The sequence below is a fragment of the Balaenoptera acutorostrata genome, chromosome 5 (genome assembly GCF_949987535.1).
Source record: "Balaenoptera acutorostrata chromosome 5, mBalAcu1.1, whole genome shotgun sequence".
NCBI classification, from domain to species: Eukaryota; Metazoa; Chordata; class Mammalia; order Artiodactyla; family Balaenopteridae; genus Balaenoptera; species Balaenoptera acutorostrata.
In genome coordinates, this window is record NC_080068.1 from 76,479,026 (window position 1) to 76,492,377 (window position 13,352).

General features: G+C 36.3%; 1 protein-coding gene across 3 annotated transcripts in view; it reads left to right on the forward strand.

The window, feature by feature from the left end:
• ATP8A1 (ATPase phospholipid transporting 8A1) overlaps positions 1-13,352 on the forward strand; it is a 233,779-nt gene that overhangs the window by 178,525 nt on the left and 41,902 nt on the right. For all 3 annotated transcript variants that reach the window (XM_007178756.3, XM_007178757.3, XM_007178755.3), the window contains 4 exons: positions 3,762-3,945; positions 4,039-4,149; positions 10,456-10,530; positions 10,635-10,757. In XM_007178756.3, coding sequence (XP_007178818.1) covers positions 3,762-3,945; positions 4,039-4,149; positions 10,456-10,530; positions 10,635-10,757 — 493 coding nt within the window. The remainder of the gene's footprint in view (positions 1-3,761; positions 3,946-4,038; positions 4,150-10,455; positions 10,531-10,634; positions 10,758-13,352) is intronic.

Sequence of the window (13,352 nt, forward strand, 5' to 3'; positions counted from 1 at the left end):
AAAAAAGAAATATATTCTGGAGAATTTAACATGAAGTTAAAGAAATTTAATATATGCTGTTTCTTTTTTTTTAATATTTATTTATTGATTGATTGATTGATTGCTATGTTGGGTCTTCGTTTCTGTGCTAGGGCTTTCTGTAGTTGTGGCAAGTGGGGGCCACTCTTCATCGCGGTGCGCGGGCCTCTCACTATCATGGCCTCTCTTGTTGCGGAGCACAGGCTCCAGACGCGCAGTAGTTGTGGCTCACGGGCCTAGTTGCTCCGCGGCATGTGGGATCTTCCCACACCAGGGCGCGAACCCGCGTCCCCTGCATTAGCAGGCAGATTCTCAACCACTGCGCCACCAGGGAAGCCCCTATGCTGTTTCTTTTATCTGACATGAGCTCTCCTCTCCTGGTGACATTCTAACTCATCAAGGAAGGCTCTTGCAGCCCATGCTCATTTCTGCATCCTCTGTAATTATTAAGTACAGGCAAGTATATCAAAAAGCTTTGTGCAACACTCATTTTTAATGTCTTATAATTTGGTTCTGCTATCTTGTAACCCTCTTGTAGCAAGAAACAATTTTTTAAATGGATGCTGTAAAAATAGTAGAAGATCTGTTTAACTGATTTCAGCTTGACTAACCTGGGTCCTGTTAAACCACATTCCCTCCCTAAAATACGGTGATGGACGCCCACAACACATCACGCCCAGGGCTGGAAGGACATTCTTTAATGCATGCCTGCACTTTTGCTTCCATTAGTCGACTTGGTGCTTACTGGGAATCTGGGGGTGTTTGTTCCTTAATCTGTTTATTCCTGTTGTACTTCTTAAAGTAGTCATCACTGAATTAAATGTTTCATAAGCCACCAAAAAATAATCTAACCAAAATTGTTGCTAGGAAAACCAGATATAATGTTCTAGAAAGACTTCTTGAGTTGCTGAAAAAAATTGCTGTTGAATCTAGGGATAAGATAACAGTAAACTGGGTGGAGGGCATCATTATATTGTAGTTCCCACTAAATGAAACAAACCATGGATTGTGCCTCATGAGTGAGGTTTCTGTAAGAAAAATATGCAGAATTTCAAACACAAACCCCTTTGCAATGTATGGTTCTTTGCCCTACATCACCAGCTTATACATTTATATTTTGAGTTAAATGTTTTAAGTACGTATATTTTATGAATTCTCACTTAAATCTGACATCTTTGTTTAGCAACCAACTACTATTTCAAACCCATCAGATACCAGGGCTTCTACTGTTTCTTGCATCTTCTTCCAACCCAGTTGTCTACTTGTATCTTGATAATGGAAGCAGATATCCTTGCTCGTGGCAGTTGCAATGTAATTTTGGGAAGTTTCTCACTACATCATTGTCTTTTTAAAAAAAAAAAACAAGCATTGTTCTTGCCTAGGGAATTCATCCTCTGCTTTTAACACCTGAGTTAGCCACATCCGTAGAGTTGGTAAGAGTCCTCAGCCAATTTTAATTTGGGGGCATTGAAAATTGCAATGTCAAGCAGAGAAAGCAGTAGTTGGTTGTAATAGCCATGAAAAAAGAAAACCAAGTTTAATCCTGCTTTTTTCTGATGCTTCTTTAAATCATTAATATTAGCTCACCATGCAGAGATTTTATCCTTTATTACACATTCAGCTTATGAAAAAAAAACCAAAATAAATACCAGTGTTTCCCATGATCCCATGGTTTGACTTCACAGTGTACTTACATTGTGAGCCTGTTAAGTTGTAAAGGGAATTTGATACATGTTTTCAAATGCTTCTCTCTTTTCATGCCCATTTCCCCTTTGCTTTTTAGACCATTTCTTAGTGAGAATTCTTTTTTGACATTTACTAAATGTCAGCTATAGTCCGTGTTTAAAACATTGGCCTAGAGCCAGTGGGCTAACCAATTTATATTAGCCTTTCTTATTAGTTAAGAAAAATTAAATAAAATGTGAAAATGAAATGAAAATTGCTTTGAAGAAAAATGAAGGCTAACAGTGAAAAAGCCCATTAATGGCTCATCCATTCCTTTGCTGTATTCACAGTTGTGTCATTTTGTGCTGTTGTCATTTTGTGCTGCTGCTGTTCTTCCAAGGGAAGAATTAAAAATGATTCGTTCATGTAGCAGCCATTTATTGAGTACCTACTCTGGGTCAGCACTAGGAATACAAAGATGAGGAGACTGGTTCAGTGTGCAAGAAACTCAGTCTAACACAATGACTCTCAGACTCAGACCAGATCTGTTCTTGGCTGAAGGCTTTGAGAAGGGCAGCTGGGCCTCCTGAAGGCACATATTTGTGCAGAACATCCACTGCTAGGAATTTTCCCTAAGGAAATAATCAGGGAAATGTGCAAAGATGTATTGAGTCTTTCAGAGTCATGATCTTCATTTCTAAGTTGAATAATAAATGACTTACCAGATGTTCCAGCGGATACTTACTATACTTAACCTTGATAAAGAATTTAGCTCTAGGTTATTTCTCTTGTCCACTAACATTGTGCATATTAGTTGTTTCTCAGTAGTTCATTACTATCTTAATAGTTTACTGAGCCAGATCACTGTTCAGTTTTTCTTTCTTTCTCTCTAATCGCCAAGATAGCACGGATACTAGATTAAGTTAATCACGCCGATGCATATTCTGTCACTGAGCTCTTCTGTGAGTGTCATGGTGATTATTTCTCAAATTGCGTTTCAAAGTTTGTGATAAGTTGCTCCAAAGTTAATACCAAATATGATTTTGGTATGGATGCTGGTGTTCTCTGTTCCTGGTCCACCTTTGTATAAAAGGTTACTTGATTCTACTTGGCCATTGTCAGTAGCTTCGGAAGAAAATTGAGGCACATGAGCTATGTAATCAAGCGCTTGGTATTTACTTTGGTTGATTCACCAGGTTGGCTGAGAGCAGGTTGAGAAGTTAGCTAATTCCCTACTGTTAATTTAAGTTGTTTTAAATGTATAGTACATCATCTAAGATCAGCTTATGGAGGCTCAAAACTTTTATTTTCAAGGTATAGGAGAACAGTTAGTGTTTGGACTACCAGTCAACAGCCTTTCTGGCTTTCTTTTTCTTCAAAAGTGAAGAATTAGAAGTTCTGATATTATTTGTTAGGAAGTAATGGAATATCTGAACTCAAATGTCATTTTTTTTAATTATTTATTTATTTATTTATTTATTTATTTATTTATTTTTGACTGTGCTGGGTCTTCGGTTCGTGCGAGGGCTTTCTCTAGTTGCGGCAAGTGGGGGCCACTCTCCATCGCGGTGCGGGGACCGCTCCTCATCGCGGTGCGCGGGCCTTTCACTATCGCGGCCCCTCCCGCTGCGGGGCACAGGCTCCAGACGCGCAGGCTCAGCAGCTGTGGCTCACGGGCCCAGCCGCTCCGCGGCATGCGGGATCTTCCCAGACCAGGGCTCGAACCCGTGTCTCCTGCATTAGCAGGCAGATTCTCAACCACTGCGCCACCAGGGAAGCCCTCAAATGTCATTTTTTAAAACAAATTTATGCACACATTCTGGTAAACTAGTACTTAACAAGGCATTGTAGCTTCTGTCTGTCACCTAGAGGTTTGCTTCCAAGCCTTTATTTTTCCCTTAAAGTGGCAAACCAGGCTAACAGAGAACTAAACATTTGTAAACCTAAGACTTTACCGTGATGATTCTTTAGAGACCTAGTCATTTGTCTCTTCTGCTGCTTTTATGCTTCAAGACAATGACATCTTAAAATTACTTTTTTCAAAAAACAAATTAATTAATAATTTGTTCTAATTTAAGGGTTTCTCCTCTTCAAAAATCTGAAGTTGTTGAGATGGTTAAGAAACAAGTTAAAGTCATAACACTTGCCATTGGCGATGGAGCAAATGACGTCAGCATGATACAGACGGCACATGTTGGAGTGGGAATAAGTGGCAATGAAGGCCTTCAGGCAGCTAATTCTTCTGACTACTCCATAGCTCAGGTAAAGCATCATTTCTGTAAAACACACTGTTTGTCTCTGTCAACTGACACTATGAAGAGGAAAATACTAATTGTTTTTCCATTCTTATTTTAGTTCAAATATTTGAAGAATTTGTTGATGGTTCATGGTGCCTGGAACTATAACAGAGTCTCCAAGTGCATTTTGTACTGCTTCTACAAGAATATAGTCCTCTATATTATTGAGGTAATCCCAAATTCAGTTTAAAAATCCTTGTCATTTGCATATATATTTGAAACTTTTTTTTGTGAAGACATTTCCTTATCCCTTTAATTAATCCTTCATTTGCCCACTTTTTATAACTTCTAAATATGTTAAAGCAAAAAGTTCGTCAGCCATGGAGAATAATGTTGAAATTGTGGCTAAAAACATTATATTGCTTTGGTAAGAAATGATGAATTACAATTGCTAATGAAGTAATGTGTTTGGCTTTTAAAAGACTACAAACTATGTAGCCTTTTTTTTAATAAAGTTCAAAAACATACGAGAGAAGACAGTACACTGTTTAGGGATGTACACAAGCAAAACTGTGTTTAAAAAGAAAAGGAAGGGAATAGTGGACATAAAACTGAGGCTATCAGTTCTACTAAGGGGTCTAATCAGGAAAAATACACAGGTAGTTTTGCTAATATTCGTCATCTTGTAGTTCTTATTATGTTTCAGACTTACATAATTATATACAAGTATTCTTGCTGTTCGGGTCTGTTTTGGTTTCTGAGTTTGGTAGGTAAAAAGAGTCTAGATAATGAGGAATTTGTCTAAAGATTATCAGAATAATTCAGCTCCTGTGTCAAAGGAATTTCTATATTCCTTTTCATGTAGCAAATATAACATCATTTTTTAACACGAAAAGTTAACCTGGGTCAGGAATATCACTTTTAAAAGGATGCATTTTGTTCTGCAAATATTTTTGCAGTACCTGCTGGATGCCAGGCACCAGGCTTAGTTCAACCAAGTACAAAGTAAATCAAGCAAGGTTCCTAGCCTTCAGAAGCTTGCCAACAGAAATCTAAAACAAGCCACATGTGTAATTTTACATTTTCTGGGAACCACATTAACAAGTCAAAATTAAAGCCCAAATTAATTTTAAATTATATTTCATTTAACTCGGTATACTCAATAGTATTATTTCAACATGGAATCACTATAAAAAATTATTAATGCAATATTTCACATTCTCTTCTTCATACTAAGTGTTCACAATCTGGTGTGTATTTTACACATGCAGTATATCTCAGTTTGGACTAATCACATTTCCAGTGTTCACGAGCCACATGGCCAGTGGCTACCCCCCTGGAGAGCGCAGCACCAGTAGATGAATAAGTAAACTGAACACTCAGGATGTGATAAATAAGTTATTTATCTTTTTTTTTTTTTAACATATGACCATTTTATCATCAGAAGCTATATTTGTAATACTTAAACTCTAGGTGTTACCAGTTTCTTGCTCCTCTTGCAGCTTCACAAAGCATGACAATGAGGTCTCCATAGCTTGTTAAGAAAACCCTCCATCTTCCAGTGTCAGAGGACCTGCCTACACCCTCATAAATCTGCCCTGAGGTCCCTTACAGATGTTTGTTTATGCCACCTTGCCCTCTACTCTGTTGACTGTTTCTACACATCTATCAGAAGAGACACCACCTAACCATATGCCATGTGGAAATAATATCCCATACTTCACACCCCAGAAGTAACACCATAAACAAAACAATCAGTAGACTCCACATTTCCCCTATTGATACATTAGTTGCGAACTGCTGTATATTTGCTTCAGCTGTTCTTTATGCCTCTGTCTGAATGTTTATCTCCTTAGCAAAATGTTGATTGAGCATAGTTCTTATTATGAGTCAGACTAATAAAAATAAAACTTAGTTTTGAAGTGTGCAGGCAGTTTTATTTATTGGTCACTAAAAATTTATAATTAGGTTGCAACCCATTAGATAAAATAAACACTTTAAATACTTGGAAACATAAATAAGATAATCTATGAATTTACTTATTGTTCATTACTGCTGAATTTGGTCTGGAATAGTGTGTGTTTTGAAGCAAAATGCACTTCCAAAATAGCTTATGAGATCATACAAAATATTCTTTTTGTTTATATAAATTTGTGATTATTTTCTAATATAATTATTTGTAATTCCCAGTCTCCCCTATAGTCCTAACTTTTCTAGTTATATTTTCTTCTCATCCCAAAACATTGACATTCAAAAGAATATCAATTTATACAGTTCATTTACATATACTCTTGAAGGTACAAGGAGTTTAAAGCCACTGGCAGCAATAAATCTGCTTACAAAATATTAATCTTGTAAAAAGAAATGAGTACTCAACTTGCCACTTCTTAAATCTATTTGACAATCAACAATGAAGTGGTCAAAATTATGTCTAATGGGAGAAATAAAATATATTAAACTCAAATGAAAAACTAAATCTGCATGCTCTGTTTCAAATCCAGAGTTATGTGATTTGTGGTTGATTAGCCCTAAATTTTACTAGGCTTTGAATTTAAAGCCTCTTCGAGAGATATTTAACACTGATCAGATTCTTTACATGTTGAAAGGGAAGTAAGTTCTAAACTTTACTGGAAATCTCATTCTTAAGTTATTTTTCTTTTAACAGTTTATGGAAATGTATTTTGAATATAATTCAACTATTTTGGAAATGAATTGACCTCTTAAATCAATTCCCAGATACCCAACTTTTGCCAGCTAAAACAAGTTCTGCAGATGTTAATGGCTCATGTCAATACTGTGAATGAATAGACAGAAAACACATCACTGAATGTCTCTAGTGAGGACAACTGCCAGTCTCGAATCTCCCCTTTCAGTTTTTTGTGCTGTTCAGGCGTGGGAGCAGAATACTCACTGACTATTTGTAAGCTGCTGTTTAATATGCAGAAATGCTCCATCGGGGAAATGTCTGTGAAGTTTTAACTGCCACGCCTCTACTAGGACATGGAAATTAGAAAATAATACCAGGACAGGCAGGTCTGAAATTTCCTTGCTAATAAAGGAATGGTATGGAATGCTATGGGTTTTATAGATTATCTGCAAGAACTGCTTTTGCCATCGCCATACTGCCAGGAATGTCACTATCTAGCTACTCCATTGCCATAAATTACAGTCAAACAAATAAATACAGATTTGGCAGGTGGCAGTATAAAGCACTTGCTTATGGTGGCCGCCCAGCAGCAACCCTAGGTGTTCACTGAAATTACTGACATTTTCTAAAGAGATTTTGTTTTCAATTTCTCTGAAACATCTGACTCCTTCCTAGCAAAATAAGACCTTTTCTTCCAAATAATCAGTCACATCCAGGTTTTCCAGGAAGATCCCAAAGCAATGTAGCATTTCTAATTTCCAGAAGCTTTGATTAAAGTCAATGAGGTGATACTTTCCCAGCAAGTTGTGCTGGGATATGGATTTCCTGTGACTTTAAATAATTTAGATACCTCCCCAGAGGGGCTGATGTTTTCTTTCTGCATCCATGGTTTTGTTGAGTCAAAGGAGGGACTTTTATGTGTTTATAGTAATTTAGGTGTTGTTTTATTAAGTATGGGATGCATTTCTAATATATCTTTTAACTACAAATCTCAGACTAACTTGAAATCAGCCTTCTGGTAGACTTCTTCACTGTTAAAAAAACCTCTTTTCCTTTAAAATATGTAAACTTCAATGCCAAAATGTTTGTATGAAGATGTGTACTATATTGGAAGGATCAACTCCTATCTAGTCATTTCTCCTTTTTTAAAAAAAGAAATTAGAATATTAACTTTCTAAAGTGCAGGAAGAGTCTTTCTAGAAACATGCTCACATACCTTTCAGTAGGAAAAATGAAACGGTAAAAATGTGTTGATAACTTTCCACTTAAAAATGTCTGCATTTCTCTCATAAAGCCTTCAAGTGGTGCATTTTAAAATAAACTTGGACCGCGAGCATGCTGGTTTATTTGCAAGTTATTTTGAACTGGAAACGTTATGTAAATATCCATTGATTTGAGGGAGATTCCTAAATTTCAAGCTCATAGTGGTGTTTTAATCAGCACGGAAAGTTACGTACAAAGAGGCTAGGAGGCCATTCACATTTACAAATGTTTATTAACACACACATTTATTAACATAAATTTCTCCTATTATGCAGTATTGATGATTACAAATGCATTTATAACTATAAGCTTTGAGCCAAATCATGTCCATTAGAGGAATTTGGTATGCATGCAGCTTTGGCTTTCTTCAGACCAATGAAGATTAGACTGTATCTTCTTAGACTACTAAGGCCATAACTGAAAGTTTGTGTTTAAAAATTCTTTATATTACCATCATACCCTAAGAAATCTGAATACCACAATAGATCACAGTCGCCTTCAGGGAGAACATTACCATCACCCAGAGCATCACAAATATGTATTTACATAATCCACATCTCAAAAAGGCCAAGTGTGAAAACACAATAGATAGCGTTGAAGTCTGTCTTGTCAATTTGTGTCTACTTAATGCTTTAAAAAAAAAAAAAAAAGTTTAAAGTCAGCAGCACCCCAAGGAGTAAATGTAACTTCATGTGAAGATGCTGAGTTCTTTTAAAGTTTGCATGTAGCAGTGAATGATCTGGCTCCTAGCAGCGGGCACATGTTCAAATTTTTTCTGTAAATACATGTAGCAAAGCAAGTTAAGAATTTCAGATTTGCCTCTGATTTCTATGCTTCTGTTCTTTTTGTTGTTAATGTGTGTTACAAGCCTAACACAATTTGGACTTATTTTTCATGTGCTATTGCTACTTTGTTCTCTTTTCCATCTCATGAAGCCAACACTGGTTTTTATATACACTCAGTCATTCCTTTCCGCTATAAAAAGGAAAAAGATCAATGTGGGTACAGAAACTGTTCATAGGGAGGCCAGCCTGGGTACATACTGATAAATGGTGAATTTGTAGCAGTTCATGCTTCCATAATGAGGTTAAATGAAACGTGAAGTGTGGCAAAGTCCCTGCAACTCCAATTCAAAAATTCACTTGACCGGCATGTCCAGACTGCTGTCCCCTAACTGGTTTTCGGTTGTTGTTGTTATGTTTTGGCTTTGTGTTTGTGTTTATGTAATCTCATTGTTGGACCAGACATTTTACTCTTCCAGATGAATGTGATTTTTAATTACATTTTATGTCTGCTTTTTAAAAAAATAATTCAGGGATTTTTGATTTACTGATATTCACTTTAATTTTCCATTTGTCTTAAACATGCTGGAGAAAGTTTCCCTATACTGCCCCTTAATTTTGTAGCCAAAGTTAAGCTTTCTGTTTTTAAGAGAACTGCAAAATGTATAAGAACGTGTTGCTCTATTAAAGATTTGTTTTTAATCAAAGCATAAATTTAAGCTACAAAATATTTTTATATAAAGAAGCACATTTATTATATTAAAAAATATATTTTTAATATATAAATTCAAATTTTGCATTCTGATGGCTATAATTATCTAGAACCATAAAAAAAAAAAAAGTTATGTTCTTTGACCCATTAATTCTACTTCTAAGAATTCATCCTAAAAGGAAAAAGAAAAAAGGACATGAGGAAATTTTGGAGGTGATAGATATGTCTGTTACCTTGATTAGGTGATGGTTTCATGCATGCATGCATGCATATGTCCAAACTCACCAAATTGTATACATTAAATGTGTGTCATTTTTGTATGTCAGTTATACCTCAATAAAGCTATTTTTATTAAAAAATAATTCATCCTAAGAAAGAGATGTTTAGGATTTCTGTACAAGAATATTCAGTTCAGAATTATGTATAATAGCAAAAACCAGAAGCAAGCTAAATATCCAGAAGCAAGCTAAAATAGTTATAGCCACACTGTAGGGGATATATGTCCATTAACATCATTTTAAAGGACATGTAACAACTTAAGAAAAATGTGTATTATATAATGTTAAGGAGAGGAGCAGGACATGACACTACATATAGCTTTCCAGTAAGATAAATCTATGAATATATATAAATGAACTACTACATGAATACAACCAAAGTGGAAGAAAATAAATGGTGATGGTATTGTTATAGGAAACTATTTTATTTTCTAAATAAACAAATTTTTAATTATAATGAAAACAACAATAATCTTTAAATAGCTATCAGAAGGTAGATATTTTAAAAGGGAATTAAAGCTCTAAAATTTTAATTGCATAAAATATACTCTCTAAAGTGCCTTTTAGGAAACAAGGTTATATCTAATTTTTTTTAAAGTCTGTGATTGCCCATTGATATAGTTCTTTTTTGATTCAACAAGTGGAACCAATTCTGACTTAAATAGCAAAGACCTTACGAAAGAATCCCTTCAAATTGAAAAGGAAACCAAAAAAATGCCATTTTCAAGAGAGTCGTGAAAATACTATGTCAGTGAGGCTTTTATGCAGTGGTTGAGTATACAGCAGATTCTAAGCAACGAATTTATGGTTTTTGTGTTCTGATTTGGGGGGTTTGGGATTGTTTTCTTCCTAGATCTGGTTTGCCTTCGTTAATGGCTTTTCTGGACAGATCCTCTTTGAGAGATGGTGCATAGGTCTTTATAACGTGGTAAGTTTAGGACTTTTTATTATTCCTGTTCTATTGAATACTTTGAGATAGACGTTCACCCTGCATTTGGCTGCCTGGTATAATGACGAGTTTGTGCACTTTAGATGTTTACAGCAATGCCACCCTTAACTCTGGGAATATTTGAGAGATCATGCAGAAAAGAGAATATGTTGAAGTATCCTGAATTATACAAAACATCTCAGAATGCCCTGGACTTCAACACCAAGGTAGGAACCAGTGCCCTGGTGGGACTTGCTTTACTGCTCCAATTGCTTGGGGCCTTGGATCTTCTAAAGCCAAGGAAACAACTCCAGGGTCCTGACCATGGCAGGTCAGATTTGCTTAGGGTTCTGATATGGACTGAGAAGTTGCTTTGTTTTGTTTTGTTTTGTTTTGCTATAAATTTAAACTACAGCCACAATTCACTGGGGTTTGCCAGGCAGCAGTAAACTGGGTCTAGCAGGCAGAAGAGGTGCCCCTTTGGCCCTCTGACTTTCTGTCTTTGCAGTGTTCTGGGGCAATGGTCACTCCTCACAGGGGTCGGTACTGCAGGACTGACAAGGACTGTCCTTACACATATAAAGTGGTGAGAGGTAATATATCATTCTTTTCTAATTTTCTGTTTTGTGGAATAACCTTGTCCTTATTGGAATATTAGGTTGTTTGTATTGGGCATTGAAAATATAGTCTCTGGTAGATAACTCAGCCCTAATACTCAGTATTTCCAAGACATAAAATTTAATACAAGATTAAATATCCAACACTTTATCTAAAATCATATTCCGGGTTTATGTCCTAACATAACAAGCCATGGGCTCCTGTCATCTTTGTGGTCCATGGTATTTCTTCATCTCAGCAACAAAAATATCTAATTTCCTGAAGAGTTTACTTTCCTGCAATTATTTATTCTAAAATGTTTCCACTAGTATGTTAGTAATTCGTGTTTCTATCCAGTGTGAGGGAGGAAAAAAATTTTTTTAATTTTATAACAGTCAAGGTGGATGCTGTTTTGAAACGATAATAAAAGTATCAAATACACCTTCACAGAATTTTTTCCCAGTCAATATAGTGCATGTTTATTATGTTATGCATGCTATGTTACTAATAATTACATGTAACCTAAATTCAGTGTTTTGAATTTAGAAAATTAATGTAGGATATTTTAAATATTTATTATTTCATAAAATTCTCAAATGACATTTGTTCTCAGTATATCAAGGGAATAGAGTGAAACAGGTGTGTCAGCGCCTCTAACCTCCTACAGTAAATGATGATGTTAAGTTTATCACCAGGATGTTATTCATCTTCTGAGATGGGGTCTTCAGGAATGCACTGTGCACGGTGTGTCCAGGTGTGCAGATGCATACAACTTGAGGGCATGGTTTTAAACAACTGAATTTGGTTAAATTAAAAAAAAAAAACTAAAGCGTTCTTTGACTTACACCATTGGTTCTAAAAAGTATTTTTAGTGGTCTCTTAAAACCATTGCTATTTATAATATGCAATGTCTATGCTCTTATTTTTAAATGTTTTATTTTTTGATTCTTCAAAATTTAATTTTGATGTCCAGTTTGTATTAAATTCCACTGCCTTGCTGTAATGTTTTTCATTACCTATGGTGAGTATTTTCAAGTGACGGAAAGCCATATCAGGGCAGATACAATGGACCATGAGCTCTTGTTTCCTTGAAAATGTAATCTGAGAGCTGGGAAGGTTCCAGGCCTACTGGCATGCTAACAGTAATCCTCACCGACCCAGGCAGTTACATCAACCTCAGTCACACTTCCCCATCTCCCGTAGCTCAGGCTCCACGGTGCTCTCTCGAGAGTTAACTTCCCAGCCACTACCTTGGCCATGGTACTGTTGCTTATAAACATAAACTGATCCTCACAGGATTACCCAAAACCACCCCTAGAGGGACTTCCCTGGTGGCACAGTGATTAAGAATCCACCTGCCAATGCAGGGGACACGGGTTCGAGCCCTGGTCTGGGAAGATCCCACATGCCACGGAGCAACTAAGCCCTGTGCACCACAACTACGGAGCCTGCGCTCTAGAGCCTGTGAGCCACAACTACTGAGTCCACGTGCTGCAACTGCTTAAGCCCGTGTGGCTAGAGCCCGTGCTCTGCAACAAGAGAAGCCACCACAATGAGAAGCCCGCGCACCGCAATGGAGAGTAGCCCCTGCTCACCACAACTAGAGAAAGCCCACATGCAGCAATGAAGACCCAATGCAGCCAAAAATAAATAAATAAATAAATAAATAAATAAATTTATTTATTTAAAAAAAAAACTCTTCTAGAAAGTCACATCCTTTCATGCCCTTTGCATATGGCGACTTGGAAACAGCTTTGTGGCTAGTGAAAAGGTGTAGCAGGTCATATATAGTTTAATGTGTGAGCATCCTTCCTTGTACTTTTTGCTATTCTTCTGTTGTATACAAAGTATTTCACTGTCTGCAAAGCCCATGCATTTAGAAAAGTCACCAGATCAACCCGAATAGATTCTACAACTCCAGTATTCATTTAAATATGTATAGATACACAAGATGCCAACAATTTTTATAGGGTTTATGGTTTTTTCTAATGATTTCAGTGAAAATTATTTGAATAAATCCCATATGAACATTTTAAAATTCAGGGACACATGGTTACAAAATGCATATTTGTATACACAGCAATTGCTGCGGGTCCCCAGTGTAGAAGCATTGTTGCCCTGAATGATGATGATTACGTTTGTTATGGTAAAAAGGGTCGGAGGTTCTGAGGTCATGACGGGGGTTAAAGGATTAACATGTGACAATAAGTATCAGTCAGGAAAAT